Source organism: Anguilla rostrata, chromosome 7 (assembly GCF_018555375.3).
Source record: "Anguilla rostrata isolate EN2019 chromosome 7, ASM1855537v3, whole genome shotgun sequence".
Taxonomy (NCBI): domain Eukaryota; kingdom Metazoa; phylum Chordata; class Actinopteri; order Anguilliformes; family Anguillidae; genus Anguilla; species Anguilla rostrata.
This window is the reverse complement of record NC_057939.1, coordinates 7995076-8011512: the sequence shown is the minus strand read 5'-3', so window position 1 is coordinate 8011512 and position 16437 is coordinate 7995076. Positions and strand designations below refer to the sequence as shown.

The following is a 16437-nucleotide window of genomic DNA, read 5'->3' as shown; positions in this document are numbered from 1 at the left end:
AGTGAAACTACTTGGCCGCTTGCCTGATCGGACAAGTGACTATTAAGGGCTAACTCACAAATTTAGCTCATTCAGATCTCCATTTTGCAGCGGTACGCTAGTGCAGACGTGGAGGAGTGCGAAAAGGGGGGGAAAAAAAAGGTTGCGAGGCAGGTGTCACGACGGTTACATGCTGTCCATCGATTAAAAATAATAATAATAATTCTGAAAATGCACTTCTGCCTTTATGACTGAGTTGAGTCCATTTATAATCAATGAGTTGGAAGCAGGTGGTAACTCCAGCATGATGAATCGAAAGCAGCGGTACCTTCCCTTCCTATAAACCGTGCCTTTTACTGCGTCTCCGGGCATAATGATAGATTAATTCATTAAAAGCGGTTGAAGCGGTTTAAGTTGAACTGGGCAGGCAGAAGCCGCCTGTCCAATCGCTGACCGCCGCTCGCTTTTAACGTTTCTTTCGGTGTTCTTTTATGACATGCAAGAACCGTCCCTGGCCTGCGTTGAACTCACGGTTTGCTCTGTGTGTCCTTCTCGCGCCTTTCCTGTTCAGTAGTGTACGGTTTCTCCGTAATCAGCACACAAACACTACATTCTGTTTGACCACAACTTTAGAATAACTACTTTACAATATATATATATATTGCATTCACCTATCCTGTTGCATCTTAAAAAATTGTGTTTTAGTTAAAATAGTTTATAATGTTTCTAATGTTTATATCAGATTTATATTTTTTATCTTATAAAATTGTTACTATTAACTAGAAAATTTATACCCCTTCAAAATAAGTCTAGGCTAACACGAGTAACTATTTCAATTATGGTTGAAATGAAAAGGGTGTCTTTTCACTTCACTTTCAAAGTTACAGACATTTCAGGGTTACAAATGACCTCCATTCCTGAAGCTTGCATTTCCAAGGTTCTGCTGTATAAACTGTGTAAATGGTTATTTATTGTTTGTAGTAGATAAGGTTCTAAAGGCTAATGCTTAATCTAAGATTAATCTTCATCTGATGCTTAGTCTAATCATTTTAATATTTTATCAGTATCTGATGATACCCGATAATAAATAAGTTCAAGCTCAATGTTATTACAGAGGCTTTGCAGTTTTCATGCCCTTCATTTCACACATTTACATTTCTCTATCCAGGTAAGTGTACATTTATTTGGGCAAGTTTCTCACTGACTTGCTCGACTTGGGAAAATAGGAAAAGAGCTTGCATTTTTATTTTGTGTGTTTAGACATAGCCTACAAAATGAGAAATCAATAGTTTTTGAAGCTAGCGTGTTACTGAGTGACTTTACGTGGCGCTTTGCTCCGTGGTTTCGGCCGTTACTTAGCTTAATTGAACGATCTGCCGAGGGGAGAACATCGTCGTAAATTCAGAACGAAGCCTTCTTTGGCGGACTCATCGCAGTGGAAGCGCAATGGATTTGATTACAGGATTAAACTCATCAAAATTCACGGAGGGATGCAGTTAACTTCACTCACAACTACCGGAAAACAATTTGGAATCGCTGAGCATTCATTACACCCGTGCTTTTCGCCGTGATCTTTTTGTTTTTTTTTTACTCTTAAATTACCAGGCCCATCTCGAGTCACGCGTTGATACATATCGTACTCCATTCATTTAGAGCCACGGTCCAGATCGTGAAGTTATGGGATTGCAATCTTTGATACAGTGTTCGATCGCCTGATCCCTAATAATTGCATCATTAGATAACATCGTTTACCTCTCTTAAAGCAACATTGGATAATTGCAGTGTGCTACGCATTGTCATGGTGGGACTGTTAAAACATTTTTGTTTAATTTAGGGAAGGTCGATCCATCTTTCGGTGGTGTGCTTTGCGAAGTGTGCCACAGGGATCGGTTTTGGGACCTTTGCGTTTCCTTATTTACTTAAATGATTGTGATAGAGGTCACAAAATAGTCACATTAGTTGAAATAGTTACATTTGCTGTTGGCACAAATCTCCGAGGTTTAGAAAACAGTTTGAAATGTATTAAAATAAGCCGAGAACACTTTAAAAGAATCTGGAAGTGGGATGAAACATGGCAGAAACATGGCAAATGACAGTAAATATAGCTAAATGTGAAGCTCTGAGTTTTGGAAATAACGCTTTGACACAATTATACTACAATAGGCAGAAAATTATGAAAAATTTGAATTCACTTGAATTTAGTCTATCAGGATCTATATCCATTATGTTGTTAAAAAAATGGCACAAATAATGTTAGGCTACATATCAAACTATTAAGTAGAAATCAAGTGAGGCTACAGTAATATTAAGAGTTGTTTGTGTCTGCCATGCTCTTGCAGTGTTCAAATCCTTGCTTAGACAGCCTCTTGGGTACTCTCAAGAGTCTGTAGAGTCTGCAAAAGACAAGCCAAGATCATCATTATTTATTATTGTGTTCATATATTATCATGATGATAAATTGGTTTGAAGAAATTTGTTTCCTCCACCGTTGTTTGACGGCCTTATGTCAGTACATGACATTGTCCCTCTCTGATGCATGAGCTATGTACGCGCCAAGGGGAGTTGATTGTATTGTGCAGGCAAATGATTAAACAATTTCTCACTTTATCAGCTTGGATAATGACGGAATATATTTACAAGAATTCAGTTATGATGGATTTGCGTTAAGTGCAGCACTACTGATTAGCCGCTTTGGGAAAATAAGTGAAGCTACTACTAATATACTCAACTCATCCCATGTCATTTTACACCCGTTGAACAGATGTCATCTAGCAGTTCCATTATGCAGGACTAATTTATTATGCATTTCCGTGAATACGCCCAATTGTCGCATTCTTTTTTTTTTTTGATGAATGTGCTTTTAACTTTTGCTTCACCGATTGCTAGGACAAGGTATAAACAAGATAAGCAAGCAAGTGTAGTACCTTGTCAAAGGCAATGCCAGGGCCAAAACTTCACTCTCAAAAGTGGGATCCAGAGGGATTATGCGGCTTTTGATTTGTTTGCTTCTTCTTTTTCCATCTTCAGTGAGTGTGTGGCCTTTTATTTCATCATTTAAAATGATCACCTTCAGGTTTCTGTTTGTATTTTATGGTGCAAATTAATATCAAGTTCCGGTTAAATACATGTAGCTGAAATTGTTTTATCTTGCTTTCTTTCGTTTAAGCTTCAAGAACATATCTGGCCTACATGCAGAATATAGCTAAGTGCTGAGTTAGTCCTCGCTTTATAAATATTAGGTAGATTTATTTCTACCTAAGTAAGTGGCTTTATTATGATGATAACTGTACATTAAATACTGTAGCATCCGAGTTAGGATGGCTAACTTTCTACTTGACAAATAGCTATGCCAAAACCACATTAAACCAATACAATAATTATTCATTATTCACTCATCTTTTTCATAGATATATCTGAACAACCTTATAGTATCACAACATTCATTAAATAAACTACACTAATTTCCTTAACTTCCACTGTGATCTACCATACTGTTAGTTTGAATACTATTAGCTAACTCACTTAATTGAATGGTTAGAGAAGGATATCCTGCTTTCTTGAAAAATATAGCTCAAAGACCTTGTGGCTTATGACATGGCAAGAAAAATATGAATAAAATAACACAAAAAAATAAAATGGCTTATAGTAGGGTTAGGAGTCTACTGTTGACAGGTGTGCGTTTGTTTGGCTATATTCCAAACGGAATATACCAATCGGTGGACATTTATCAAATGTGGCTTTAAGATAATAGTAGGACATGCAGTTTGCAGTGTTTTAAATATAGACAGTTTATTAGCCTGTGATGCTTTTCAAACTTTGCAGCCAACATCACTGTTGCTTCCCCAGAACTTCAAACTGGTATTGCCAGTAGTCCCATGTCCCTGTGTGAGAGCCGGGAGTAAATGTATTAGGCCTGGCCCTTGTTCCAAAGGGAAGAAAGCGTAACGTTTAAACATATAGGTTTCAGGCCATCTCTTTTTTTAGCCATTTCAAAAGCCTAAAGGCCAAATCTCCAGTGCTATTGTACATCATTTATTAACATAATTAATCAATTTTACACCATTAAGCGGGCCCGTAGTGTTCAACGTGCATTTCCTTTTAAAGATTGGCTTTGACTGAGTGGGGTACATCGAGATACAGTGCAGGTTAAGTGGGAAGCAGGAATTTAGGATAGCGGCGGTCGTTCGGTCCGTCTGAGCCGTTTAATAGATAATTAGCATGCAGAGATAGCGGGTATCTGCCTGTGCCGTAGCCGTGACCCGGCGCCGTCCCCTCCGATTGAGTCCTTATCGTGCAGGTGCACGGCCGCGGTGCCGTCGTCAGGGGGCGGTCGCCCCCCAGCTCCCCGACGGAAACCGCGGAATTAGGCTCCGTCCCTGGGGGGTCCCCTTGAGTCCCCCCCCCCCAGGCGCCCTGCGCCATTTTTGACCCCGCTCGGCTCCGGGGCGTTTAATTTTAAGAGTCGCTCGCGCTCCCCTCTTTTCCGATCGCGTCCTCTGGCGCGTATCCGCGAACGTCAGCCGCCGTTAACCCGGTCCAGTCCGGTCCGTCCCGGCCGTAAAAGGGGCGTGGCCAGCCGCTTCATCCGCCCTGACAGCGACCATTATCGGCCCTTTTGTTTGAGCCGACTGGGATCTGGGAGATAAAATTAGCCGCTCGTAACCGTGGGAGCAGCCTCCCGTAACCAGGACAGCAGGTAGCGTTTTTGTGTGCCGCTTCTGTCTCGGAGTGACTCACGTTCCCGCGCATTGTGCGCATGGTAATGCGTTGGCGCCCACCGTTCCTCGCGCTATTTTCGCCGCCGTCGTTTTTTTTTTTTTTAATGATGCAACTCGACAGACATTTTTTTTTGTTTTTTCCTACACATTTTTGTTTTTGAGGGGAAAGGGAGGGGGGGTGGGGGGGGCATATAAATCCACAAAGGTTTTGTAATAAATGCATCGGCGACAATAAAAAAACGCAACATTAGAAGGGGAGAAACAAACGTGTTTCTGTGTTAAACAATTAGTGCTGGAGCATTATCCCGGATCCCTGAGTAACAAAGGACTGGCAGCGACAGGGGGTCGCCCGCCACAAAAACAGCATCGCTGCCGCTAAGCTGCAGCAAAGCCCCACAGTGCAGCACAGCCCTACAGCCCCACAGTGCAGCACAGCCCCACAGTGCAGCACAGCCCCACAGTGCAGCACAGCCCCACGGTGCAGCACAGCCCCACAGTGCAGCACAGCCTCACAGTGCAGCACAGCCCTACAGCCCCACAGTGCAGCACAGCCCTACAGCCCCACAGTGCAGCAAAGCCCCACAGTGCAGCTCAGCCCCACAGTGCAGCACAGCCCCACAGTGCAGCACAGCCCTACAGCCCCACAGTGCAGCACAGCCCGGTTCCTCTGCCTGTCTGTACTGCACAATCACATTTTACCACCTCTCTGCCTGTCTGTCTGTACTGCAGTTACAATTATCTACCTGCCTGTCTGTACTGCACAGTCACATTCATCCCCTCGTCTGTCTGTACTGCAGTCACATTTACCACCTGTCTGTACTGCACAGTCACATTCATCCCCTCGTCTGTCTGTACTGCAGTCACATTTACCACCTGTCTGTCTGTGTTCTAGTGGCTCATTTTAGGCTTTCAGCCTAAAAGGGCGTCACTTTTGGTGTTTGTTGCTTCAATACAAATGTATGAGTAAGCAAAAAAAGTCCCACAATCAAGAGCAGCTCTGGGAACTAAGAGGCTGGTGGAATCATTCTCAGCATTCTGGCTGACCGTCAGCCTCAAACCCGACACGGCCACGAGCCAGCCTGTAAGCAGCTTGGTTTCGCGGTCAGCCTAACGGCCTGTCCTCCCCTGTCCTCCCCTGCCCTCCCCAGGTGAAGGTGGAGCCCCCCGTGGTCCTCCCGTCTCCGGTCATCCCCAGACTGACCCTCAGAGTGGGCGCCGGCCAGGACAAGATGTGAGTATCCCCCAAACCCCTCGCACCCGTACCGTGGGCACAGACTCGGGGAACACACTGCTGGATTTGAAATGCTCCTTCATCTGTCCCTGCTCCTCCTCCTCTCTATGTTTCTATGCATGCATGCATGTATACACCCCCATGTTTGTGATGTGTGTGTGTGTGTGTGTGTGTGTGGTGTGTGCATGCTTGTATACACCCCCATGTTTGTGGTGTGTGTGTGTGTGGGTGTATACACCCCCATGTATGTGGTGTGTGTGAGTGTGTTTGTGGTGTGTGTGAGCGTGTTTATGGTGTGTGTGAACGTGTTTGTGGTGTGTGTGAGCGTGTTTGTGGTGTGTGTGAGCCTGTTTGTGGTGTGTGTGAGTGTGTTTGTGGTGTGTGTGAGTGTGTGTGTGGTGTGTGTGAGTGTGTTTCTCGGTGTGTGTGTGAGTGTGTGTGGAGTGTGTGTGGTGTGTGTGTGTGAGCGTGTTTGTGGTGTGTGTGAGTGTGTGTGTGAGTGTGTTTCCGGTATGTGTGTGTGTGAGTGTGTGTGGAGTGTGTGTGAGCATGTTTGTGGTGTGTGTGGAGTGTGTGTGAGCGTGTTTGTGGTGTGTGTGAGTGTGTTTCTCGGTGTGTGTGGAGTGTGTGTGAGTGTGTGTGTGTGTGAGTGTGTTTGTGGTGTGTGTGAGCGTGTTTGTGGTGTGTGTGAGTGTGTGTGTGTGTGTGAGCGTGTTTGTGGTGTGTGTGTGTGAGTGTGTGTGGAGTGTGTGTGAGCATGTTTGTGGTGTGTGAGTGTGTGTGTGTGTGTGTGTGAGAGTGTTTCTCGGTGTGTGTGTGTGTGGAGTGTGTGTGAGTGTGTGTGAGCGTGTTTGTGGTGTGTGAGTGTGTGTTTGTGGGGTGTGAGTGTGTTTCTGGGTGTGTGAGTGTGTGTGTGTGAGCGTGTTTGTGGTGTGTGTGAGTGTGTGTGTGTGTGTGTTTGTGGTGCGTGTGAGCATGTTTGTGGTGTGTGAGTGTGTTTCTGGGTGTGTACCTGAGCCTGTGCGGTGGCTCTGTGTGCAGACAGGGCTCAGTGGTGGAGTGACTCTGAGAGTTAAGCCGGTCAGGCCTCTGATGCTGGTGTAATGTTTGCACACAATGGCGGTATAATGGGGTCAGAGAAGTCCCTGCTGGGCCCTTTCCCTGCCAGGCCTCCCCTCCGCGTGTGTGGGCAGGACCCGCCCGCCATCTCGCCCATCACCTCGCCCCGGCCAGGGAAGCGCCCGCGCCCGCCTCCCCCTCGCCCCTCAACCCTCCCCCCCCCCACCCCTAAAGGGCAGCGCCCCCCTCCGCCCCATCCCCTGGCCCCCCCCCCCCCCGCCGAGCCTCGAGCAGCGAGCCGCCGGCAGGTGTCCGTTTCGCGTCACGTGACCTGTCCCGGGACAGCCTGGGGGGGAATCAGGTGCAGGGGAACCCCCCGCGGGGGGGCGGCCCCGCCCCCCTCGCACGTTCCCATCAATGGCCCCAGTGTTCGGGACACTTAACTCCCCGTGACCCCAATCAGCCGGGGGTGTAACTCGAGCGGCGCGGCGGTCATTATCCGCTGAGAGCCGGGCGGGCGGGGTGGGGGGCTAAGACCACCAGCCCCAAAAAACAGGCAGCGTGGGGAAGAATGCTGAGGAGAGGACAGACGTTGAGAGGAGAGGAGAGGAGAGGAGGGTTGATGAGAGGAGGAGTGTGTTTGTATTGAGCTATAGAAAATATGTTTTCTGACTTCTCTCTCTCTCATCTTCCCACTTCCTACACTCATCTGTCACTGAGCCAAAACTGTCACGGTATTAAGAATAAGGGAAGAGAATGTTTGGACATTTTCTTTTGATTAGGTTTTTCAGAAGTGAAAGAGAGGACTTGGCCACATTGTTAGTAAGTGTTGGTACTATATGTAGCACTAGAAAGTAAAAAGTCACTTGTGGACCCTGGATATAAGTGCTGTTACTGTTGTTACACTTATGAGTGATGACATTTTGGTTGTCAAATGGTTTGTTCCTAATTATTAAATGTTGAATTTACCAAAAAAACATCCATTAATTAAGTGTCTTTGAAGATGTGAGAATAACAGGGTTTCAAAGTAATCAGGGTATAATATGGTTTATTTTCCTGTCAGATAGGAGAAGTAAAATGCTGTGGACCTTTAGTAGTAAGAGATTTTGACGTTGAAGGTTGACGAGCGGGAGGTGTGAGGGTTTGTGTGGTTGTGCGGGCCGTGTCTTCCAGTCTGCGGACCTCCCGCGTGGCGGGGCCTGGCTGCGTGTCTGGGCCCCTTCCTCCTCCTCCACATCCTCCCTGAGCTGAGTCACCTGTCTGAGCCCAGGCCTCTCAACACCCTCACGCCTGAGTCTTAATCGTGCCATTCATAGGACAGGCAGCCCTGTGTGTGTGTGTGTGTGTGTGTGAGATCGTGTGTGTGTGTGTGTGTGTCTGAGAGCGTGTGTGTGCTTGTGTGTGTGTGTGTGGTAGTGTGTGTGTGTGTGCAGGTTGTGTGTGTGTACAGTAGTTGAGTGTGGCGTGCGTGTATGGACGTTGTATGAGAGTGTTGTGTGTGTGGGTTGTATGAGAGTGTGTGTGTGGTGTGTGTGTAGAGCGTGCGTGTGTGTATGAGAGCGTGTGTGTATGAGAGCGTTTGTATGAGAGTGTGTGTGTGTGTGTGTGTGTTTGAGAGCGTGTGTGTGTGTGTGTATGAGAGCGTGTGTGTGTGTGTGTGAGAGCTTGTGTGTGTGTGTGTATGAGAGCGTGTGTGTGTGTGTATGAGAGCGTGTGTGTGTGTTTGTATGAGAGTGTATGTGTGTGTATGAGCGTGTGTGAGGTGTATGTGTGTGTGTGTGTGTAAGAGCGTGTGTGTGTGTATGAGAGCGTTTGTATGAGAGTGTATGTGTGTGTGTGTGTGTGTAAGAGCGTGCGTGTGTGTATGAGAGCGTGTGTGTATGAGAGCGTGTGTGTGTGTATGAGAGCGTGTGTGTGTGTGTATGAGAGCGTGTGTGTATGAGAGCGTGTGTGTGTGTGTGTGTGTATGAGAGCGTGTGTGTATGTGTGTGTGTGTGTGTGTGTGTGTGTGTGTGTGTGTGTGTGTGTGTATGAGAGCGTGTGTGTGTGTGCGCAGTTGGATCTGTGGTCCCAGCGTACGTGCAGTGGAAGTGGGGTCATTGTCCCTGAGCCTCATGTTTGAAAATCGGCCTTTGTTCTTCCCTGATGCCTCCATTTCCACCAGCATTACAGGAAGGATGTACTCCACTCTGCCTGTGGTGTCTCAATCAGGAAGCTTTTATACTGAGCTTTTGTCAAATGTGCAGTCGGCTCCCGAACTAATGAAAACACGCCTCTCACCTGCTTCCCAGAAACACGACGGGTTAACGTAGCGTCTGTACACATTTTTTTGTTTACGTTCCCTTTGACGACACAGTCATTTTCAAGAGAATTAGTCTGTTTATGCAGGTAAAAAAAAAAAAGTTCTGTGTAAAGCACTGCAGAGGTTGAACAGAAAGTATTATTTCACTGAAAATGAGAAGTTTGGAAGTTTTATACACATTCGTCAGCGATGAGGACGCTGTTCCGTGTGTAGACACGGGCCGAAGCTTCCCCAGTCGTATTAGTCGACGAAATGGCGTCGCGGCGATCCGAATCGCGACAGCGCGGCGAGTCGGGGGTGCAGGGACGCCGCCGAGCCGGATGGCTACGCTTGACCTTTGACCCCCGGGTGGGCCGGCGTCGGCCCCCTGAGCGGCCGGGGCCCTCCCGCTTATCTCCGTCCGCCAGAGCGCCGTCAGGTGGGGGGGGGGGGCGGCGTGCGCGCTGTCAGCGGGGAACGCCGTCCAGATAAGACGTTAAAAACGAGCGCCTGTCGGCCGAGCCGCTCAACCGTCACCGAGGCCGGCGCCACGGCAACCCCACCGGCCCACCCTGTTGCCGGGAGCGGGGCCGGACTCGCGCCTGTCCGTCCCCGCTTCCGTACGGCGTCTGACCACGTGTTCACACACCAGCTCCATGCAGAGTGTGTAAACACCCTCCTGCATTCTGTTCTTTTCGGTGCTGAATTTTGCCATTCGGTTTTACTGTACTTGTGTAGTGTTTTCTTGGATGATTTTGGGCAGCTCTGTGTTTGTGGTTGACACAGGTTGGTTTTTGTAACGATGAACCTGTAGGACCGTTGTAAACCAGGTAGCGTGTGATCATAAGAAATCAGTGCTTTCTGAGTGTGATTTTGACGATTGAGTGATTGTGTTTAAGATGGGTGATGTGAGGTGAAAGGCTGTGTTCTGATCTTTGCAAGTTGCACGGTCCCCACAATGACTGTGTATGTCAGATGACTCATTCTTTTTGATAACAGTGTGTGTGTTGCAGCACTGACTCTCTTCACTGATTGACGGTGTGTGTGTCCCAGAACTGACTCTACTCGATGTTTGACTGCGTGTTGTAGCGCAGAGTCTCCTGAGTTACAGTGTGTCACAAATCTGACTCTACTCGATGTTTGACTGCGTGTTGCAGCACAGAGTCTCCTGAGTTACAGTGTGTCACAGAGTCGACTCTACTCGATGTTTGACTGCGTGTTGCAGCCCAGAGTCTCCTGAGTTACAGCGTGTCACAGATCTGACCGCTCTGCGAGCGCGTGTTAGGACTCTGACTCTCTGCAGCGGTTGCCAGTTCGCGTCTCGAGGCTGACTCCGTCCTGCTTTGTCTCTCCAGCGTCATCAGCAAGGTCGTTCCCACCCCCGAGCCCAAAACCCCGTCGACGCCCAAGACCCCCGCCGCCAAATCTGGACCTGCCGGCCGGGCCCGGACCCCTCCCCCCGCCCCCATCCTCACCCCGGTGGCGCCCCCGGCGGCGCCCACCCCCCTGCACCCGCCTCCCATGGCGCCCCCGGCGGCCTCCCCCGCCCCGGGCCCGCCCCCGCCCCCCACCCTGGCAGCGGGGGGGTCCTCCAAGACGCCCGTGCGCAGCGTGGTGACAGAGACCGTCAGTACCTACGTGGTGAGTCGCAGGTCCCCACGCCGCCGTGGCCGCTCGCCTCCACCGCACACCTGTCCAAGCCCACACACACCTGCGCCCGGGTGCGGACGGAGGCCTGTTCACACACACACACACACACACGCCTCCTTTTTGGCTTTACCCTCGTACGCCGGTTCCTCTCCGTAGCCTTTAGAAAACTTTAATCAAAAGCATACACGCGGCAGATTTGTTACTGATTGTGCGCCTGTACAATGTTGGCGGCACTTTGGTTGCCTGATGTAAAGCCGGGGCAAAGTTACACAGTAACATGAAAAGATCTTATCTGGCGGCTCTACATCAGTTATAGCTGTACCGGTGCAACGATGACGTGGAGCACGTTCAGAACTGAACTGTGTGTTACAGCAGTCAGGACATACACAGCCCTTCATACTCCTTTTAGCTTGTCATTTTATGCATATACTGTTAGCGTGTCGCACAACCACATATGCTATTAATCCTATACTTTAAACAGTGTTAAAAGGTAAACACGCCTTTCCTGGATGATTCCAAAATACTTTGAGGTGTTTTGTATTTTGTCAGTTGATACAGTAAATTGTGACTGACTCAGTGGTAGTTGTATTGCTTCGTTAATGATGCTGTTTTACCAAACTTCTCGTTCCTTGAAGTGCTTGAGCCCGCTAGGCTAGGTATGGAGTTTGTTGCATTCAGATTTTTTATATTAAGTAGCTATGTCTGAGAGAGTGCAGCAGTGAGATTAGCCTTATTGGCATGTCTCATTTTGTCTAATTCAATCCGTTATTTTCATTTATTTTGAACAGTGTATATTATTTACTATTTATTTTATTTATTGTTTTCGTGTATTACTGTTGTATTTTTATATATACAGATAATTTCTTTTCTCGTCCTGTTTTAAATTGTGATAGGGAGGACTTATTTGTGTTATATTAATTGCGATTGATAGATTCACTTTTTAAATGTCAGACATACAGTCATATTGCCAGTGCCTATCACACCAATATGGCAAATTGAAATTGAAGATGGAGCTCCCAGCCTAATGCATTTCTAATCTGTGTGGTTCTGACTCAAAGATCCGAGACGAATGGGGTAACCAAATTTGGATCTGTCCTGGGTGCAACAAAGCGGACGACGGGAGTCCGATGATCGGATGCGACGACTGTGATGACTGGTACCACTGGTAAGAGCCCGTCGGTGCTCACCCGGTCCAGGCCCGGGAACAGCCTCCCCGGTTCTGTTCAGGTTCTGTCTGGGCCAGAAGCTGGTCTGATTTTAGTCTGGGCACGGCCCAGTTTGAAAGTCCGGCCTTGTCTAGGACAGGAGTCTAGTTCAGCTTGTCCAGTTTAGCAAGCAGTTTACAGTTTAGATAGAACATGTCTGCGTGTGTAGCAAAAAGGTCATTTGTGGTCAGTCCTGAAAGTTTTCATGAGGCCTTTGCTCAGAGGAATTCCACAAAGCGTTTTTATGTTTTTAAAAGATTAATTTCTCTGAATCTATCATACTGGGTTAGCTCATCTGTAATCTCCTTATCCATAAATTTCTCTGTTTTATCATCCTTAAAATGCAGATGTGCACATTAAAATCCAGCGCAGTCGGAGTCAGCGAAAATGGCTTTTCCGATTAAAAGTTTTAATTGCTTCAAGTGCATATTTTTTCCCAGCGATATCAAAACAAGCCTTTGGTGTGCGCACGGATTTGGGCTGTTTATTTCACGCATCATTTATGCTTTGTCTTAAACATCCTCTCTTAGTGAAATGAAACCGTTTGTCTGCAGAAAAACAATCTTTCTGATAATAATTTGTTAATGGCAGCAGATCTCGCAAGCACACACTTTGTACTGCAGCTTGTGCGAACTCTAAACTAATGTTTAACCGGACCACAATGCACCGCAGCCTCTCTCCGCACAGAGCGCAGTCTTCAGAGCTGTAGCGCAGAATATAGTTTCGGAAACCCTGCTTAAAATGTCACAAAAAAGAACCCAACTTCTTTATTTCGAGGAAGTGTCGGACTGCGCAGTTTTGAGCACCGTCTGTACTGACGAAGGCTCTTTGGTATTCCATAATCAGGTCTCTTCACAGACCTTACGTTGCAGGGGGGAAAAAAAGCACGGGCCCGGTCCACAGTCCTCTTCCTCGTCCTCATCCTCACGCCGCCGACAGCGCGATATTTCCGCGCGTAACGAAACACGTTCGCTTTCAGGCGGAAAGTTACGTCGTTAACTTTGATCTCCCGATTAAATATCCACGGAGGGCTGGTAAAAAATAATCTGGGCTGAATCTGGGAGTGTCTGGCGCAGAGACGCGGAGAGATGGAGAGAGAGAGACGTCCAGCCTCTCCCGCGTGCCGTCGAGCGTGTCGTTCTAAAACCCCGGCAACGAAGCAGAGAGTATGAAGCCTCAGGGTTCCCTTCGACGGAGCCTGGAGAGTTGGGAAAAGATGCTGTAAGAAAGCTAGGAATGCCCATCCAACTGAAGGTGGAGCAGATGAACGATAAAGTTGTGCGAAAATTAAGTTGCACGCTTACTTTTATGTCGAGCGGACCTGAGAAACCACTTTTTCAGCCACTGCTGTTGGTTGGCGTCAACGGTCCAACCTACTCTGTCCACCACAAGGAAGGCGCTAGCCAAAACACGGGTGATTTTTCAAGTCCCCACAGTGTCAACTTTCTTTCTGGGAAAAGTATATGCGATTTTATTGCCCTTAGCTATCGCTGAACTTTCCAGCTATTATTATCATCGGACGTTTGGATAGGGACAGGCCTTTGGCACACCCGGCCGAACAGATTTTCTTTAAATTTAGCCAAGAGTAGAACTATTGGGCTGCTTAAAGAGACGAAGCAGGAACGTCCCTTCCTCCGTGAAGGCGCACTGTGGTCTTATTTGCCGAAGCACTGGAGAAGATGCAGACAAGAGTCAGGACACGACGCCAGGCGGTTCCCTCCGTCCAGAATCTTGCGTCCTGAGCTGTGCGTCTTCCTTCTCAAGAGCTCAGGACGGACAGCGACGATCGAGTCGGCAGCGATCGCAGAAGCGGCTCTCCTCGCTCCAGAAATCTGTCGCGTCGCTGCGAGCTGTTCGCTCGGGTTCTCAGCCGCAGCCTAAATCAAGCTCCGGACAGCGGTTTGACGGATGCGTCCGGACACTCCGGAGATCGGGTTCTGTCTCCCCGGAGCTCTCTGAATATATTCTGCAGTTTTACGAGGCGGTGCTGCAGTCCACGGCAGCGTCAAATCGCAAATCACGCTACAAGATAAAGTTTAAAAAATAGATTGTGAGGTACGGCCCAAGCAAAATGAGTGAATGTCCGTAGGTGCGGAGTTGTCACCCTTTGCAGCAAAACACATTAACTGCCTTCTTGTTCCCTCCCTTGCTCACTCTCTCTCTCTTTTTCTTTCTCGCTCTTCCTTCTCATTTATACTTCTTCTTTCTTTCACTACTTTTTCTGTCCTTTTTCTGTTCATCAAATTTCTACCTCCATCTTTTTCTACACCTGTCTTCCCTCTCCATCTCTTTCCCTATATTCCCCTCCTGCTTTCTTCCACCCTTATTTTCCATTTCCTTCTCCCTCCCTCTCTCAATCTTTCTCCATCTCTCCTTTTTCTCTGGTCTTCCCCCTCTTTATTCTCTGTTTCCTCCTCTCCCCCTGCCTCCCTCTCCATTTCTTTCTCCCTTCTCTCTCTTTTTCTCTCTTCCCCATTCTTTGTCCATCCCCATCTCCTGTTCTCCCTGTCCTTCCCTGTCTCCCACGCTCTCTCATTCTCCCTCCCTCTCTCCCTTCTCTGTGACCCCCCCCCCGTTCCCCCCCCAGGCCCTGTGTCGGTCTCGTCGCCGCCCCCCCGGAGGACGTCCAGTGGTTCTGCGTGAAGTGCGCCGGCAAGAAAAAGGACAAAAAACACAAGAAACGGAAACACAAAGTGCACTGAGACCAGGCCCCGGAAACAGACCCCGCCCCTGCCCCCCCACCCCCACCCCCAGCACACAGACGCCGCCCACCCCTCGCCCCCCGCCCACGCTTTTGAGCGTCGTCACAGCAACGGTTCTCCGTGGTGCCGCACGGGACGCCACCGCCTTGTGCCTGTCACGTGACCGCCCCTCCGAGGTCGCGCCTCCGCGTTGTTGGGCTCACCTCCACGTTGGGCGCCGGGTCTTTCGCCGGCTCTCCGCACCCCGCGTTGGGAACGGGACCCGCGCGCCTCTTCTTCGCCACGGCGTCGGCGGCTACCCCGGCCGCCACCGAAACGGTCTCAGTTTGGAAACCCTACGCCCTCTCACCCAGGACCCAGATGTGTGGAGCTCAGCCCTTCAGACTGGCCAGCTAGCTATACCCCCTCCCCTTCCCCCTCCCCCTCCCCCACCCCACCGTCATTAGCCTACTGTTATGTTTGTATTATTACGACTATTTTTTTATCGAGAAGACACGACGATCCGTGAACTAATACATGCGAAACGACACTGAAAGTCAGACTGATCTCAGATGCTTTCCTGTAATGTCAAAATGGTTTTTTTTTCCCCCCCCACAGCTTGCCATAAAACGTGTATATACAAATGACTTCGTTTGTGTATATAAGTGTACATACGATCCCACAAACCAAGTGCTTTCTGTTATGAGTTTGACTTTTTTTGTTCCTTTTCTCCTGATTAATTTTTAACTTGAACAGTTTTCTGTAATTATTGTATATTTTTTAAAATGACAGTTTGTATTTCGTTTTTTTCTTCATATCAATTGCACCAATCTTACTGTAGTTGTGCTTGTTGTAATATATTTTATTTGCTTGATATTGCTCTATTAAAGGTTTCCTGCTTCTTCAAATATGCTTTCAGACTGCTTGTAAATCTCTCTGTAGAAAAGCTAAAAAAAAAAAAAGAAAAAGAAAAAAAAACTTCTGTACCAAAATATGCCATTTTAATTTTCCTGTCCCAAGTTAATTATGATTGTAAGTGAATTTTCATTTTCAGTGAATGCAATTAAATTGCCATGGTTTTTCGATGCTGAGGATACAACGTGTGGAGTTCTTCCAATTCAGAACCTAGTTAAGTAGTCTTAAAATGAAGAATACTGATTGTGCTTTATTCTAGACTATCGAATCAGTTCACTTAAAATGCACTCTTGTTTATAGAAACAGAGCTTTGAAAGAATTAATTTTCAGAGAGAAAATTGGTGTTTGTAAATAATCTTTTCATTCCACAGGAGAAGTGAATTGGGCCCTAAACATGAATGCTGCCCTATTTTATCGCAATTGAATTTCACTGCTTCTCAATTGACTTTGTCTTCTGTTGCTCTGTTAGGCCCCTGGTTTGGATAGTTATCCTTTCAGAGGCTTCCTCTGGTAGATGTCACATCACTCTGCTGTTGGCTGGAAGGACAAAGAGCTGAGTCAGCGAAAATGGCGGGCGAAGCCAGGTTTTGGTCATGGTCTTTTTAACTGCACAAGAAACATTTGCAGTGAAACCAAATCTCCCCGCATATATATAAAAATGACCTGCTATGAACAAAGGACCTTCATCGGACTGGTTTTCACCTTGCTCATGTGACTA

General features: G+C 47.7%; 1 protein-coding gene across 1 annotated transcript in view; it reads left to right on the top strand.

The window, feature by feature from the left end:
• Positions 1 to 15890, top strand: part of taf3 (TAF3 RNA polymerase II, TATA box binding protein (TBP)-associated facto) — a 55715-nt gene extending 39825 nt beyond the window's left edge. The window contains exons 4-7 of the mRNA XM_064342606.1: positions 5846 to 5928; positions 10624 to 10909; positions 11977 to 12083; positions 14711 to 15890. Coding sequence (XP_064198676.1) covers positions 5846 to 5928; positions 10624 to 10909; positions 11977 to 12083; positions 14711 to 14825 — 591 coding nt within the window. The 3' untranslated portion in view covers positions 14826 to 15890. The remainder of the gene's footprint in view (positions 1 to 5845; positions 5929 to 10623; positions 10910 to 11976; positions 12084 to 14710) is intronic.
• Positions 15891 to 16437: the final 547 nt, after the last annotated feature.